At 40.5% G+C, this 16,767-nt stretch overlaps 1 protein-coding gene across 1 annotated transcript in view; it reads right to left on the bottom strand.

The window, feature by feature from the left end:
* The window catches only part of PLEKHG3 (pleckstrin homology and RhoGEF domain containing G3), a 48,833-nt gene that overhangs the window by 10,772 nt on the left and 21,294 nt on the right, over nucleotides 1-16,767 (bottom strand). The window contains exons 4-14 of the mRNA XM_018559275.1: nucleotides 14,081-14,150; nucleotides 13,645-13,691; nucleotides 9,469-9,619; nucleotides 8,648-8,779; nucleotides 7,388-7,570; nucleotides 6,233-6,325; nucleotides 5,448-5,534; nucleotides 5,261-5,291; nucleotides 3,715-3,810; nucleotides 2,487-2,567; nucleotides 2,051-2,089 (exon numbers count right to left, since the gene is read on the bottom strand). Coding sequence (XP_018414777.1) covers nucleotides 2,051-2,089; nucleotides 2,487-2,567; nucleotides 3,715-3,810; nucleotides 5,261-5,291; nucleotides 5,448-5,534; nucleotides 6,233-6,325; nucleotides 7,388-7,570; nucleotides 8,648-8,779; nucleotides 9,469-9,619; nucleotides 13,645-13,691; nucleotides 14,081-14,150 — 1,010 coding nt within the window. The remainder of the gene's footprint in view (nucleotides 1-2,050; nucleotides 2,090-2,486; nucleotides 2,568-3,714; nucleotides 3,811-5,260; nucleotides 5,292-5,447; nucleotides 5,535-6,232; nucleotides 6,326-7,387; nucleotides 7,571-8,647; nucleotides 8,780-9,468; nucleotides 9,620-13,644; nucleotides 13,692-14,080; nucleotides 14,151-16,767) is intronic.

Raw genomic sequence — 16,767 nt, 5'->3', positions numbered from 1 at the left:
AATTAATTACAATTGTGATAGTAAATCCTACTGCACAGTACAGTTACAACATGGAACACAGTGTCAATTTTGAATAATGTATTACCTTTTGGTCAGGAGAATAAAAAGTATCTGACCACTCATTGAAATTGATGTCATCAACAAGACAAATGGGGCCTTGTGCCTTCAAAGCTTACCATTTCCACTATGGAAATACTCATTAACACAGTCACTTTTTTATTTTGTATATTTATATACGATTGTTTTAAAGATATGTTTTTAGTCTTTTTTGCCTAAGGCCTCACTCACACGAGAAAAGGCCGGCAAGCACAACTCCGCGCGTGGCCGTATCGGGCCACTCCTGGGAAGGACAGGTGCGGCGTGTGATTAGTACGAAGCCCTTGTCCTCCTCTATTGGAGTATGCGGCCGTACGCCACCCTACGCTTACCCGCCCTGCATGTCCGTGCGGGTGCCCGTACTCGTACACTGACAGGATGGATCCTGTCTGCGTCCAAGCCAGGACACCCGCACCCGTACAGACCTGCACTTGGGCTGAGCATAGGGCAGCGTATGGCCGTGTACTCCCATAGAGAAGGACAGGGGCTGCGTACTAATCACACGCAGCATCTGTCCTTCCCTGGAGCTGCCCGATATGGCTGTGCACGCAGTACGAAGCTGTAGGTGCCGGCCTTTTCTCATGTGAATGAGGCCTAAGTCTGATTGTCATGATCACATTTCACAAACAGCCATCATTGTGCCCTGAATCTTGCCCAGGAAGCACAGCGTGCGTATGCAATAGACAACCATGCAAACCTTTATTTTAAAAAATCTATAAGAAAATGAGATATCAATATACATATTAAATTATTAATTTTCAGGGAAATCTGTATGTGAGGGAAAATAGTGAAGCAGACATTACAACTTTGCCTGGGTTCCATACTTTGAGTCACTGACATGGAACAAGTATACAGAAACAGGAGAGTTCTGATGTTACTCTGCCTTTACTTGCTCTGGGTTAGTGACACAAAAAGTACTGAAGTCTTTGGATCAGTGTGACAGTCAGGCAACTAGCATATTGAGACGGTAAACAGCGACAGCCCCCATTTTTCTGTGAGCAGTCTTCCCTCTGATAAGACTTTACATTTTGAAGAAATCCGGGAAAATGTTTTAATTAGCCTTGCCATGGGGCTACCCCCGCACTGCCAGGGTTAACTGCTCGGTTTCATCTAGAGACTAAAATAATAAGCTATACTTACCCAAACCTCAGAAATGGCTGGCTGTCACAGCGCTCCCTCCAGCCTCTCTCTCTCCTACTCTGCAGTGATGGTATGTCCCTCAACATCCTCATGTCCAATACCCTGTACATAGAATGTGATGCCTTGAGGATCTTTAGACCGCTTCAGCAGAGTGGGAGCGAGGCTGGAAGGACCGATCTAAGGGCAAGCCGGCTCAGAGGATCGGTGAGTATAACATTTTTATTTTATCCCCTAGACAAAAATGAGCAGTTAACCCTTGCAGTGAAAGGGTAGCCCTACTACAAAAGGTTAATACAAATTTTGCCCAGGGTTCTGCTTAAGGAAACTAAGGTCCACTACTTTATGTCTTTTCTATTACTTTTTCTGTTCAATAGTTTTTATTGTTAATGGTAAACAAAAATTTACACAAATGTTCTATTACTTTTTAGAAAAAAGTTAAAATGGCATTTTTACATAGACCGCAACTGAAATAATTTGCAAGACCCAAAATAGTAATTAGCCGCAGAAAATGTGTGCAAATGTTTGTGGCTACCATATTATAAATCTCTGCAACCTTTAATTGACTTCTTTTGTTAAGCCCACAACCTATCCAGAGTGAGGACATGTAGGCATTTCCTGACCTTACTGTACTGTGATCAGGAATCACATTTTAGTAGATAATATAATTGCAACAATGAGCTTCCTAACAACACATTCATTTCTGAAGACGTGTCCTTATTCTATAATGGTGCAAGAAATAAAGCATCAGTGCCAGACACTCATTAAGTGAAAACTGTAACCGCGTTCAGTGAAAAATGGAACAAACAGCTCATACCTTTCTCACCCAGCTGCTTCAGAATGTGCTTTGATGGCTCTAAATAAAAAAGAATCACAAACCATTAATATACATTAGTACACTGTGATGACTCTTCAATTTATTGTTAAACTACACCAAACATATGACATGAAAACAATGTTAGAAAGCAACTGGTAGTATTCATATTTATTGGCACATAGTGTCTTTTATTGTCAGTAATTAGTTTATTATCTAAGTCTATGTTACTCTATTGGCAATCCTTTCTGCTAGAAATGTTGGTTGTTAGGTGTGTTAGTTGAAGGACAATGACAGAGTATTTAGCTGGCCTCAGCTAGCTACCTCTACAGACACTGTGCAGATGTGAAACAGTGCCGGCTAGAATTCTTATTGTTCATTTTTACTCTAAATCTGCGTCTTTTTTAAGGCTTCACCATTATAAACAAAAATCTCGCACCAGACTTTCTGCGGCCTTTATCAGCGGTGTGTGCGCTTCCCTCCTTAACATTTCCAGGGATGTATCTAGAGTGGTTCGGATCTGGGGATGGGATAGACAACTCGTTAGGATGTTCATTCATTTCTACCCAACACCAGTCTCCCAGCCTCGAGCGCAGTTAGTAAAGGAGACACCAACTATGTAAGAGGGGCTCCATGCTTGCTGCACATAGTTGTGTTCAAGCATTTGATTTCATCAGCAGGAAGAAAGTTATTAAAACACCAAATGTAATAAAAGGGAATAGAAGTTTACCAAGCAGACCAAGAGTATATTCCCTACTGGGGTATAAAATGAGTAACTAAATCTAAACTAGAGAAAGGTAGTGTCAAACATTTTTGTATACCTAATCAGGTTTTTCAATCCTGTAAGATGTCAATATTTATATTGACATTTTATAGATATTTAATGTGCTAAATTCAGGCTGAGTATCTTCAGATGTGGCAGCCGAAAAAGTCAAAAGCCTTGATGTGACTGAAATAAGCAGCACCTTTAAGGAACATTGTTATTATTGTTCTTCTTTTATTCTTGTTGGCCACGTATTCATATAATAAAGCAATTGCATTTATTTCTGTTTGGGGATGACACAATAAATTATGTTCTCTGGATAAAACATGCTATGCAGCATAAAGAAGAAGACCTGTGGGCTGCATGGCAGATGAAATTAATAAATGCAGATAAATGGAGAAGGAACAATGGAGAATGGACATGCAGTAACAGGGGTTTAATCTTTGGAGCCACAAATCGCTAACCTAAAAAGGACATTAGAATGCATGTGGACACTGCCGCTTGGTCAGAAAAACTAAAGAAAAAGCAAAAATGATAAAAGCATTGGAAATCATTAGTTAATCGCAAAGAAACCTCAAATCAGAGAGACATAGAGGCAGTATAAGGATAGAGCAAGCTTTCAAATCATTAAATATAACATCAACATTTATTTGGTATATGCATACAATATATGGCCCAAGACACAAAGCAAATTGCACATATTGAAATAATAAAAGGTGATTTGATGGATTTCTGTGCGTTTCTTACTCTACAAACTCCAAATCACCAATACAGTTTAAAAAAAAATAAATCAAAATGCTATTATTTGGACAGGGGGCAATCTTGTTTCACATCCCAATGCCAGAAATATTGGCAGCTTTACACTGAGACGTACAACAAAAAATGTTTCATTTTATTATTATACCTGACTGTCTGCGCCCCGACCGCAGCGCAACCGCAGGGTCAATTGTAGACATTGTTTTCTTTATTCTTTCCGGACTGTATTTGTAACGTCCAGGATCTAGAAACAAGATGAAATGGGTGAGCTACTATATCATGGTTCTGCTCAGCGGTAAAGGAGGAGCACACCTCTATATTATCTTCTCTGTAAAGGAGGAACACACCTCTATGCCATGCTCTCTGCAAAGGAGGAGCACACCTCTATGCCATGCTCTCTGCCATGCTCTCTGAAAAGGAGGAGCACACCTCTATGCCATGCTCTCTGCAAAGGAGGAGCACACCTCTATGCCATGCTCTCTGCAAAGCAGGAGCACACCTCTATGCCATGCTCTCCGCAAAGGAGGAGCACACCTCTATGCCATGCTCTCTGCAAAGGAGGAGCACACCTCTATGCCATGCTCTCCGCAAAGGAGGAGCACACCTCTATGCCATGCTCTCTGCAAAGGAGGAGTACACCTCCATGCCATGCTCTCTGTAAAGGAGGAGTACACCTCCATGCTATGTTCTCTGTAAAGGAGGCGCACACTTTATATTATGTTCTCTGTAAAGGAGGAGCACATTTTCTGCTATGTTTTCTGCAAAGAAGGAGCACACTTCTATGCTATGTTTTCTGCAAAGGAGGAGCACACTTCTATGCTATGCTCTCTGTAAAGGAGGAGCACACCTCTATGCCATGCTCTCTGCAAAGGTGGAGCACACCTCTATGCCATGTTCTCTGTAAAGGAGGCGCACACTTTATATTATGTTCTCTGTAAAGGAGGAGCACATTTTCTGCTATGTTTTCTGCAAAGAAGGAGCACACTTCTATGCTATGTTTTCTGCAAAGGAGGAGCACACTTCTATGCTATGCTCTCTGTAAAGGAGGAGCACACCTCTATGCCATGCTCTCTGTAAAGGAGCAGCCCACCTCTATGCCATGCTCTCTGCAAAGGTGGAGCACACCTCTATGCCATGTTCTCTGTAAAGGAGGAGCACACCTCTATGCCATGCTCTCTGTAAAGGAGCAGCACACCTCTATGCCATGCTCTCTGTAAAGGAGGAGCACACCTCTATGCCATGCTCTCTGTAAAGGAGGAGTACACCTCCATGCCATGCTCTCTGTAAAGGAGGAGTACACCTCCATGCTATGTTCTCTGTAAAGGAGGAGCACATCTTCTGCTATGTTTTCTGCAAAGAAGGAGTACACTTCTATGCTATGTTTTCTGCAAAGGAGGAGCATACTTCTATGCCATGCTCTCTGTAAAGGAGGAGCACACTTCTATGCTATGCTCTCTGTAAAGGAGGAGCACACCTCTATGATCTCTTCTCTGTAAAGAAGTAGCACGCCTCTATGCTATGTTTTCTGTAAAGAAGGAGCACACCTCCATGCTAAGTTCTCTGTAAGTAGAAATCCCTTTCCACATTTCCAAGATCTATTATTTAAGCTATATAAAAGAATACTAATAAAAGAATAGACAACATAGGCATAATAAATCAAGAATATTGGTTAAACATTATATCTGCACACTTACATGCATCCATCTCTAGAATTGCTTCTTTGGCCTAAAAAACAAAACAAAATGTATTTAATTAGAATTTGAACCCCATTAAAAAGTCACAACTAAATTGGATTAGCTGCACTTAATTGAGTATTTCTACTTTTCGATGTTCCCCATACACACTGAGCATTAGGGTCAGAATGGTAAATGATCTCCTTACTTTCTGTGGTATGATAGCATGGTGATTTTCTAAGATAAGTTTCTTGATGTGATGAGTCCAGAGACGTTTCTCCTCCACTGTTTTGGCCTGTGCAAAACCATAATTAAAAGTAAATTCATAGAAATACAAACCTCTATATCTGAACATACAGTGCAAATAGCAGCACCCATGTTACTATGTAAGCTAGTTCTGTAAAGCAGGCTATTCATCTTACTGGTACACAGGATGCAGAATGTGCTTTTCCCTGACTCTAGGATAAAAATTCCTGCAGGCACCAAACTTCCTGCTGACTTGGAACAATCACATGGTTTAGAGTAAAAGCTCTTGCCGTGGCATTTCACATAGGCGAAAATCCTAGCTAGCCGAAATGTTTTGTAAATGATGTGTGCAAGTCACTAGATACAGAAAAGCATTTCCTATACCAAATCCATTATCAATTAAGTGTCAGTGGACATTTCATCAAATATAGTGTTAAGAATCACATTATGCAGCTAGAATGTTTTAAATAATATCAAACAAATGTTAACATTATCATAGTTGATAATTATGGAGAGAATCAGGTGAAATTATATTCCTCAGGATGTTTGTGTGAGAAATGTGCTAAGAGAAAACAGTTATGGAAATATGGTCAATACAGACGCCTTTATCAGTAGCCCAGATGCCACCAGTTTACATTCTGTTTAGCCCTGCAGCACATTCCATGAAGAGGAATATTCCGTGTTGGTTTCCATTGCTGGAACATTTCCATGTCAGATCATGTGGAATGTTTGAGCGGTCACACTTACCTGCACATTATGTTGCTGCTTGCTGTTCTTATAGTGTGTTAAAGTGAAGCAAAGGGAGTCTCTTGTACTCTCAATCAACATCAGACTTGCACACTAAAGAATTACAAAACCACAGAGCAGAAGCGAATGTTACACAACATTTTTAGTATGTTAATTCAAATAATTTCTGAAAAAGCAGCACTAAATAATAAAACCATAAGGGCCCACTCAGACCACTGCTGAGGTAACACGCAAGTTACTGCAATACATGTGCAATGCAATTCATTCTGATTGGCATTCCAACACACCTTCTCAGCACACTGCAATGCTGGTTTGTTGTGTATTGTGCTGCCAAAAATGCTGCATTAAAAATTCTTGGTCAGTTAGGCAGCCCATTCAAATGGGCGGCTGCCCCAAAGGAATGCTCGACCAAGTGCATGTATGTTTAAAGCGCTGCAAGGGACCCGAGTGGTGTGAATGGGTCCTAAATGTAAGTTATATATATTATGTGATAAATAAAATAAAATACACATTATGTACATAATAAACAGCAGTGAATACCTATACTGAGATTATGAAACAATCTAAAACCCAGCTGCCGAGATAAGATTTCCCTTGGATTGATTTGACCAGAGAAAGGCCAATTATTAAATTAAATGTTACTGTACTGGAACGCATCTCTGTGTAGCATCCTTTCTGATAGATGGGGCTACAGGTATCAGCTCAGCCATTCTGGGGAGGTCACACCGACAAGAGATGAACTGATCCAGCTCACTCTACCCGACACTTGGCTGCAGGAAATGCTGTGGAAATGGTCCTCTCCAGTTTTACTAGCACGATACACAGTAGTGCTCAACAAGCTCACAAAACCACAGCAAGCTAACATTGCATACAGCATGTGACCAAGTGCCAATAATTTACACATTACCAAGACCAGAGGGAGCCAGGGGGCACCATTTTCTGCAGGCAATGTACTCTAAGTAGGTCAGCCTTTATATTGCTCGTCAAAACAATGAAGATGTGTTCTTGCATTTAAATACAGGTCTGCTTTAATGTGCATTTGTCTATATACAAATATCTGCAATCCCGTATACACAGAAACTAGACATTGCAAACCATCACATACATTCACTTAACCCCATTTATAACAACCATGAGCAATTTTGAAGTCTATACCGGAATGTGGGTTTTGTAAACGAAGTGGTCTCCTCGTTTTTTTGTGATCAGCAGGGCCTTGTAAAACAGGAAAAATGTCCTCTCACTTCGGGCACGCTGGACACGGAATGTGCCCTCCAGAACCAGCTCGCCGTAAGTGGTAAGATCCATGCCTTTCCAGTTCAGCAGCAAAGACTGGATTTCCTGGGAACAGAAAGCAAAGAGATTCTACAGTTAGTATATTGCCTTGTATTCCAATTTACTGCTCAGCTGCAGTGCTGCAAATCGAATGCTGCTCCCTCCAATCCCCATTCAAGCAACACATTCACCTGCATTGGATGCAAAAGCTGCAATTATGGCCGGCTTTAATTAGATGTAATTTTATTTCTGACAGGTAATGGCATATTAATAAAAACAAGACATCTTATTTAACTGCTCGTTGTTGTATACGACCAAATGGTAAGAAATTTAATTTGCAAACATCCATTTTTCAAGCTGCACTCCTAACTGTAATGAGCAAATGACTGTAACTTGCAATTACAATCCAACTGGTAAAAAATTGTATCCCCAGCAGTCGGCATTATAATGCTTCTTTCTGGGTCCCACTGACATAGTTCAACTAAACCTTCTCATCAACAGTTGTATCCAAATTGGCAGTACAATGACATTTCAGAGAAAATGTCACTATATATACACACACACACATACATATATATATATACACACACACACACACATACATATATACACGCACACACACACATACATACATACATACATATATATAAATAATAAACCCATCATCAGTGATTTTTTTCTTTCTCCTTGGCATATCATAGCTGTATAGTTCTGAATTAGTGAGAGCAGAAGAGTTTATATCCTCAATATGCAGCTGGAGATTACTCTATTCAGCACATTTTTTAGGGCATCAGGTCCTGCCTTAGCCATTAGCTGCCCTTTTCTTTCCAAGGACGCATGATCTCTTCTAATTTCCAGATATCAGCACTTTCTTATCTGAAAACAAAATTGTGCTTTTTTGTAAGACTGGGATGCGTCTATATCAAGAGAACCTACGCTACTGAATGGTCCAGAGCAAAGCGCCTATTAAGATATCACAGTTGACACTTTGCACTAAGCAGCACAAACACAAAAATTTTAAGACCTGATGAACAGCAATGAAAGTCCTGGAATACCACAGTGATTTGTGGACAGCAAGGATGGTATAATTTATACAGGTCAGATACCACTGCACAAACATGAGAAGTCCACCTCATGACTCACCTGCTGGCGCACCGCGTGCTCATGCTTCCTCTTCATATCATTAATGTACCAGGCCACGCCAGTCATGGTCTCAATGGCCTCCTCCACCACCTCATACCCTTCTTTATTCACATCGAAATGCTTGGCGATTTCCTGAAAGACAAGAATCATCTATCAAAGTACAGGCCATGAAGTCAACTGTACATGTGCAATATCAAATCTGTGACATAATTGTACAGCTCCTCCTATACAATACACTCTGGGCATAACGTCATAATTAAATCAAACAAAAAGGTAAACAAAACTATAAGCAAAACCAGTCCATTTACTGGCATTGTGCATGCATACTGTGCTCCTACAAATTTCACTGATACTGTATTTACAGATAATTGGCCACATAAATTTTAGTTAAATAACCATTGTTGTGGCATAAATACATAGAAGAAAGTGAGTGAACAAATCGTTTGCACAGACTGGAACATTAACATCAACCTGTGTAATATCATTGGATGTTTACACGCTTTACCAATCATAAGTAACTGCTACTATGAGAACCTCTTAGATGGTCACTTAATGATTTTTTTGCAGCACCATCATACTCCATGGTGCTGTACAAAGTAACAGGCAACAAGGCACGTAGTACAGGTAATACAATACATAAAATGTATTGTATCCAATGACAAAAATGTAGGGTAAAACCTGTCAATGACAGAACAGGAGTGAGAGCTCACCCATATCATTAATCAACCATTAATAGAAGATAGGAGTAGTGATCGAGCAGTTCTACAGATACCACTCAACATGGTCCGGGCAGGTAAACCAAGCTGATTACAGTGCGTTACCTGTAGCAGGAGATGGTACTTCAGTATCCTCTGTACTGGTTTTAAAAGGTAGGCTCCTAATGGAAGCGGCTGTTTCAGTATTTCCTGCTTCTCTCTGAAGAATTTAGACAAGACTTTGTTCCTCATGCATTCAGTCAGGGTAGCCACAGAGCTGAAATGAGACAGTGCCATCACAGTGGTGTAGTTGTTGTTCATAATGCAGATTTAAAATAAATATAAAATTCCAGACTTTATAATCAAAACGAATGAAAATGCTTCAATATAGAACTAGGTTGTAAGAGTCAAATAGTGACATAATACAGATGGATATAATAAGACTCTGGCAGGAACCTGTTCATTTTTAAGTCTTGAATAGATAAGGAAAGGGTTAGATTCTCTGTTGGGCCTGTATTGCTTGGTATGCAAGGAGTACAGCACAAGACCCAAATCGGCTGAAGCCCAGGTCTAATTTTTTCAGTTTGGTGCCATAAAAAGCCAACACATTTCTGGGGTTTACAGTGTTTCCTTTCAACAGGGTACAGCTAAAAAGCCAGTATATGCTAGTCTATTGGAAATGGAGATATACTGTAGAAAAATCCCCAGACAGTAAGGATCACTCCAGATACCAGTTTAACAGCCTTCAACACCCCCTTTCTACTTTTAAGGTCTGTATCCTGTCTCAGTGACACTTCAGTGACATCTTTCCAAAGTGAGACAAAATCACCATGTTGTGCAGTTGTCACCTTTATAGGTGACTTGACTTTTGAGATTTGCCCTTAACTCCTGTTTCAGTGCCGAACACAATCACCTCACTTTCAGGTTCTAGAACATTTGGCCTCAGGAACTGGGAAAAATCCCCCCCAGTAAGGGACAGACACAGGTAAACCTTCTTCAGCCCCCATCCAAAAGATAGGAAATTGTTTTTGGCTTGGATTCTACTTAAACTATTTTGCCATGTTTATGTTGCACTTGATTGTAAACAGGACTTCCCACTTCAAAATGTAGGTAGGAAGTATTATTCAATGAACTACATAAATGATTAAAGGAGAACTATGAGGTGAGTGAAAATCAATCAGCCTCATCGTTCGAGCCGACGTGTGACAATTAAACGGTCACACGTCGGCTCAATAGATCGGGAAGTAAGTGAACGCATACCGTCGCTCGCTCACTTCTCGATCATTTCCCTGCAGTGAGCGGTGACTGTCACTCACGGCTCCCCGCAGAGTTTCCCCCCCTCCCTGCTCCGATCCTATAGTGCTGACTGGCAGAACGGACGGGGAGCGGGCGGGTACAGCTGGCTCTGCCTCTAGATAGGCAGATCCAGCTGTCACTCACGCCGCTGGGTGGATCTCAACAGCATTGTCGGGATCCGTTCCGGCTGCAGCGGTCTCAGTATATCGCAAGTTGTAGCTCGCGATATACAGAGCTTTGGGTCACGTGAGGACGCTAGTATATGTCCTCCCGTGACCCTTGAGAACTATGGGGAAAAAAGCTTACCCTATAGTTCTCTTTTAAGTCACAAATTTTCTTACATGCCCCAGTTCCTGAATTATCCTCATAAGAAAATGTCCTGAAAAACTCTGCTTAAAACATGTTTTGAAAATGCGAAAGCACTTTTGATCCCGCTTTAGTGAAATGCATGTAGGAGTGGCAGATTAGAATGACAAATCAAGAGTGCGGGATTGGCAAAAGTGAACTTCCTCTAAGCCTTGCCGGCGACAGATCTATAGGCATTGTACTGAATGTTTTATGACATGACTAGAGAGATGCCAGATAAATCACTTGGCTGGTTAGCCAATTCCTGGCCCCTGTATGCTCCTGAGCCCTTTGTTCATGCTTTGTGATTTAGAACCAACTTTATGATCCTGTAGTTTCAAATCAACAAGCAGAAATAATTGACCTTTTTAATAGTCTTCAAGATTATGACAGGACAAAAGAAGTAAAAACAGAAAAAAAAGCCCAAAGAAGATGGGGCGTTCACCATTCCAATCAATTAGGTGCACATAGCTATTGACCCATCAAAGGTGATTTGGAAATCTTTGCTCTGTCCAGCAAATGATTCAGAGGGTCTTTTTAATTTGTTTTCCGGTTTAAAAGGAAATCTAGTTGCTTCTGATATTTTTGTGCTGTCTCAAGTAAGAATATCCTTCAAATATTTCTGGTATAGTGGCTTACCTATTTACAGATAAGGTTGCTCTATTGGCACCATTAAATCTTAAGGGATGGGCATATGTTTCCTCACAATGGGACAAAAGGATCAAAATTGCTGGATGGTGGTTCCACAAACTGAAGAACCCATTTGGCAATATACAGTAGCCCACATCACCCAATCGCACATCCGTTCATGGTGCTTTTGTGTTGTCAGGAAAAAAATAACATTTTCCATTACTTAGAACAGCAGTGAGATATATGTGCCATCTCACTAAGCGAGCACCTTTTTACAATGTAACGAGAGTAGAAAGATATATTTCAAAATATTTTATACACATAATTGTTTATTTTTTGTGCCATATCGATTATATTCAGGTTCATTTCAGTGGTAAAATCTGTCCAGAATGGACTATTCTTTGTTTACTAATATAAATGTTTGAGATGCCTCCAGTTCCAGAATATAGTCATCGGCTGTTGAGGATTAAAGGCTTTTTGTTTCCTTTTGAGGCAGAAAGAGCCATGTAAAGCAGGAGTACACACAGGAATGTAGAGAGATTCTGCAAGGTCAAGCAGTCTGTGCTCCTGACTAATGAGCATGTGCATGGAAATGAACACGCAGTACCCACAGCCTGGGAATCATTGGTACAACTGATTTCCTGCTTTTGCCCAACACTTGTTTAAACAAGTCAACCTCCCCTCCCAGCTTCCACACCCTCCTTTTCAGCTTCATGTGCATAAAAGAACTCAAACATTCTGGAGGACAGAAAAAAAGCTGAAAAGCCTGAAACCTATTTGAGCCTGTCAGAGACTGTCCTGCACTTACCAGCTATATCTGATGGGATTCTGTGCAATTGTTGGGACGGACCCCCACATAAAACTCTTTTTGAAGTTGTATAACTATTTTTTAAACAGATTTATAAACCCAAATAATTATATTTAGTATACTTTGTGTCATAAAATTGTAGTGGAAATCAGATAATTTCCTTCCAAAAGCACTAGACCAGTTTCTATGTGGGAATTAAATTAAGCCCTACCATTGGCCAGGCATGTAAACATAGACGTACCTTCTATCCACGGTTTTAACGGGTAATTCCCAAATTCACCTTGGAAAGTAGAAAAGGTAATTACGCCCTCCAATACAGCACCCTCCCCCCGCTATACTTACCTTTGGGCGAACACTCCTTCCCCTCCGCTGGTGTGGGTGTACTATCCATACCCCGTACTTCCGTGTAGGATTTGCGCTTTGGATTTAGGATTTTCGCTCGCAAATGGTGAGCACTCTTTTGTCAGTGTGGTCACCTGACCGTGAGGACCAATGAGAAGCGCTTGGGACCTTGCTGACCAATGAATGCTTGCCATTTGCGAGTGACATTCAAAATCTAAACCACAGGGCTGCGCTACATGGCGGCACTGGATAAGGATAGCACACCTGCACTGGCGAAGGGGAAGAAGCGGTCATGAAACGTAAGTATAGCAGGGTGCGAAGGGAGAGGGGGTTAGATTGGGAAAATGTACTTTCCCCCCCCCCCCCCCAAATCACCTGGGAAAGTGGAATTACCCTTTAAAATGAAGATGTCCAAACTACAGCCTAACCAGACTAAAGAACGCTTCTTTTGCAATGCAATACAAATTAAACAGCTCAGCTACCGACTCCATCCTAACAATTTCCCATGCATGTGGAGATAGGTCTGCTGCACTGGTGAGGACACTGACACAGTCTGGGTTCACATTCTCTGTGTTGTACAAAAGGCAGGATCTTCCCAATGGAGAATACTGGGTACAGGGGAAACACCCAGGGCCTATTCACACCTTGGTGTCTTGGTGTGTTACATTAACATGTATTATGTGTGTGTTAACATGCATTGCATTAGGGCAGTTCATTCAAATTATTGGCTGCCAACAAACCAAAACATCCTGCTAGCATGTTTTAGAAGCATGTACCTTAGAAATATATTCCACAATGGCACATAAAAGATAGCTCTTACACTAAATGAAACTTGAAAGTTTATGTCAGTGGACATTTGCATTCTATATGAAAATACTTACTTTGGATAGTTATTGCAGTACTGGGTGTAAATATCAAAGTCTTGGCTCTGAAAATGGAAATAGGAAAAAGATTAGAAAGCACAGGTATCAGGAGATAATTCCTAATACTTTGCCCACATCTAGCTGAGTCACTGAGAAGGTTTACCTAAACTAAAAATCAGGCTGTGTTTTTAAATCAGCTGATGACCAAGGCCTACAATTATATCCGATCCATTATCGAATTGCTATCTGCAAAGCTTTTAATCACATTTTCCCATGATCTCGCATTAGAAAGCATTTCTTCCATGGCCAGACAGTATGTACATGCCAGAAATGTAGAGATAAGTTGCCTGTTTTCGTGAGGTCTCACATCATATCTAGTGTACACACATGGAAACAGTCATTCATTTATTTACAAGTAGTCTAGATAGAACTGGAGCCAACATTTTTAAATCACCTTTTGCACAAAGCAGCTGGCCACAGCCACGGGGTCATCTCTGCAACTGTCCAGGTCCTGGAGAAGTTCACTGAACAGAGAAGACAATGTGAGGATACCAGGTCAGTAAAAGGTCATCATTTATGTATTTCATCAATACAAACCAAAAATAAATCATCAACCCGTACAACGCATCAGAGATGAGACATAGTGACAGAAAAGGAACTTCTGACCTACATCTTTTTTTGGCTCAATTCACAAACCTAGATGAGTAATTCTAACTTCTAATTTTAGCCCATGATCATTTGTTCCTAAAACTTTATTTATTTTGACTACAGTGAGGATTGGTTAGAGCTCCTCTTGGGTTTTGCTTTGCCATCTGTGTCCCATTAGGGAGATCTTACTTTACTTTGTGTCTCAAGGAAAGTCTACAGTACCTCGCTGGAAGAGTTCTACCTTGAGTCATATACAGGTGACAACTGTAAAATTCTGGATTTCCCAAAATCTTCTGTCCCAGTGACAATGGACACCAGGGCAAACAGCGAATCTCCCTAGTGGGGACATAACCTGACAGGGGCTGTATCTCTTACAAATGTAATCTAAAACATTTTGCTTTTAGATACAATTTAAATTTCTCATAAATCTATATTTTATCTTACTCAGCATTTTTTTTTTTTACATGCATGTCAGTCAGCTCATTTTCCTGTCTTCCTCAATAGACCCCTCAATGAAGTCCCAGTTATTATCAGCCTGAAGTCATTTTAAGTGATAATCTGTGTGCTAATATTTGTGAATTTACTCAAAATACCTATTCTATAAAATACTTGTATGTTAAAATCAAGCAATCCATGCTGTAATGTCTTTGGTGGGCTGAACAATGCATCTTTGACCATATAATAAGCAAAAAGGTGTGGTAATGGAAATACAGCATGCCCAGAAACTAGCACTGTTATCGTTTAACTATGTAGAAGTTCACAAGAGGATTGGTTAAATCTACAAGTAAAGTTATTACAATAAAATCCTGGTGTGGTCCCATAATTTATTGCTCAGATGTTCTTAAGCATTACAGTTTGCAGTTATTTTTTATAACTTTTTTTTAATCAAGAAGCAACCCTGAGGTCTCCCTTGTCATCAGTGTACACGCAGTGTTGGATTTGGCTGCTGTTAGTAAAAGGAGATGTGATGTGATCACATGTTCTGCCTGAGAAAAGGGATCCTGCAAGACCCCGAAACGGTGCACTTGTGCGATATGCTGCATGTGCGCCAATAAAAAGACGCATTTGATCTGCAGTTGGAGTGCCAGTGTCTCATTTCTACTTGTGCATGTGACGTTGCCATCCGTCGACTAGCGCTGCACCCACCAGCCAAGTTTGGATTAAACGATGGTTCATGGATTTCTACTAGATGTAGATCACACTGCATAAACTCACATGTAGCTCCATGGCCTTCCTTTGTGGCAATCCCAAATTACATCAATGTTGTGGTATCACAGAATTTCCTGTGACAAATGCAGCCACCAACAAAAAGGCAGAGAAGATCGGAATGACTGTTCTTTGGAGAGATCATGGCATAAACGGGCATAAACATAAATCATTATATCTGTGACCTGTGACACAGAAGCAAGTCAAAGCAGTGCGATTTCAGCTACTCTCCGGGAAAATGACTTGTGTTGAAGAACATTACATAGGCGGTTCGAATTTGGGACAATTCATGCTGCTGGAGCTGAAATTTGAGCTTAGGATGGCCACGCTGGCACCAACAGGCTTGACAAAAGACAAATTAAAAATTTGACTGAGCCGGATGGAAAATTGTGACTGCATTAGATCTGGCAGTGCCACTGTATTTAGACAATTGTGGGTGTAGCAACTGCTGAATACAAAAGCTGTCAGGTGAGATTTCTCCATCCATGTTGTTCAGCGTGGATAGGGGAATCTATTTTTTTTTTTTATGTTCAGCCTGCAGACTAAAAGAGAAAAACGAGCCATGAATGGACAGCTGTAGAGTTGTGTCTTGCTTGATTTTGTTTGCATACCTATTGACATGAATTAGCAGTGGGGGGGTGAAGAATTTCAGATGCAGCAGAAGAGGACACGAGGCATTAACTAAACCTCATTAAAATATTAAAACAACCAAAGCAAAACATAGCAGTAAACACTACAAAAATAAAATCCACATCCTATTTCAAATCCTTCACAAACACCAATCAGAAGAAAAATAAACACTAACCCAAAGAAAATATTTGGCCACTTTTCACATGAATAAAAATTCAAATTCATCTACTACAGGCAAGAGCACACATGCTCGTGTTCCAACATACCAACACAAAAAAATGAAAAATGGGTGAATGATGGCGGGAAAAAAAAAAAACCTATTCACTTCACTTAAAAATCATGCTGAGCACAAAATACAACACACACACAGATACTGTACACACACATGCAGTTAAGTCTGTTTCATGTTCTTTGTTCATTTTTACACACGATAACACCCCAGTATTAACCTACCTGTCAACAGTTCAATAGTTTGGCCTTCTTCATACAAATACAATAAGGAAAGAATGCAAATATTAGGATATATATATAATATATAGGATGAGACCAATCAGATCATAACACGATGCAGAAGACACAGAAATACAATAATGCTTAAAGCGGACTTTGTACCCCAACAGCAAGGTCCATTTAATCTGTGTGCCACCCCCCCCCCCC

Source organism: Nanorana parkeri, unplaced genomic scaffold, assembly GCF_000935625.1.
Source record: "Nanorana parkeri isolate BGI_ZX_2015 unplaced genomic scaffold, ASM93562v1 scaffold386, whole genome shotgun sequence".
Classification (NCBI taxonomy): Eukaryota; Metazoa; Chordata; class Amphibia; order Anura; family Dicroglossidae; genus Nanorana; species Nanorana parkeri.
Note: the sequence above shows the minus strand (reverse complement) of the source record. Positions and strands in the feature narration are given on the sequence as shown.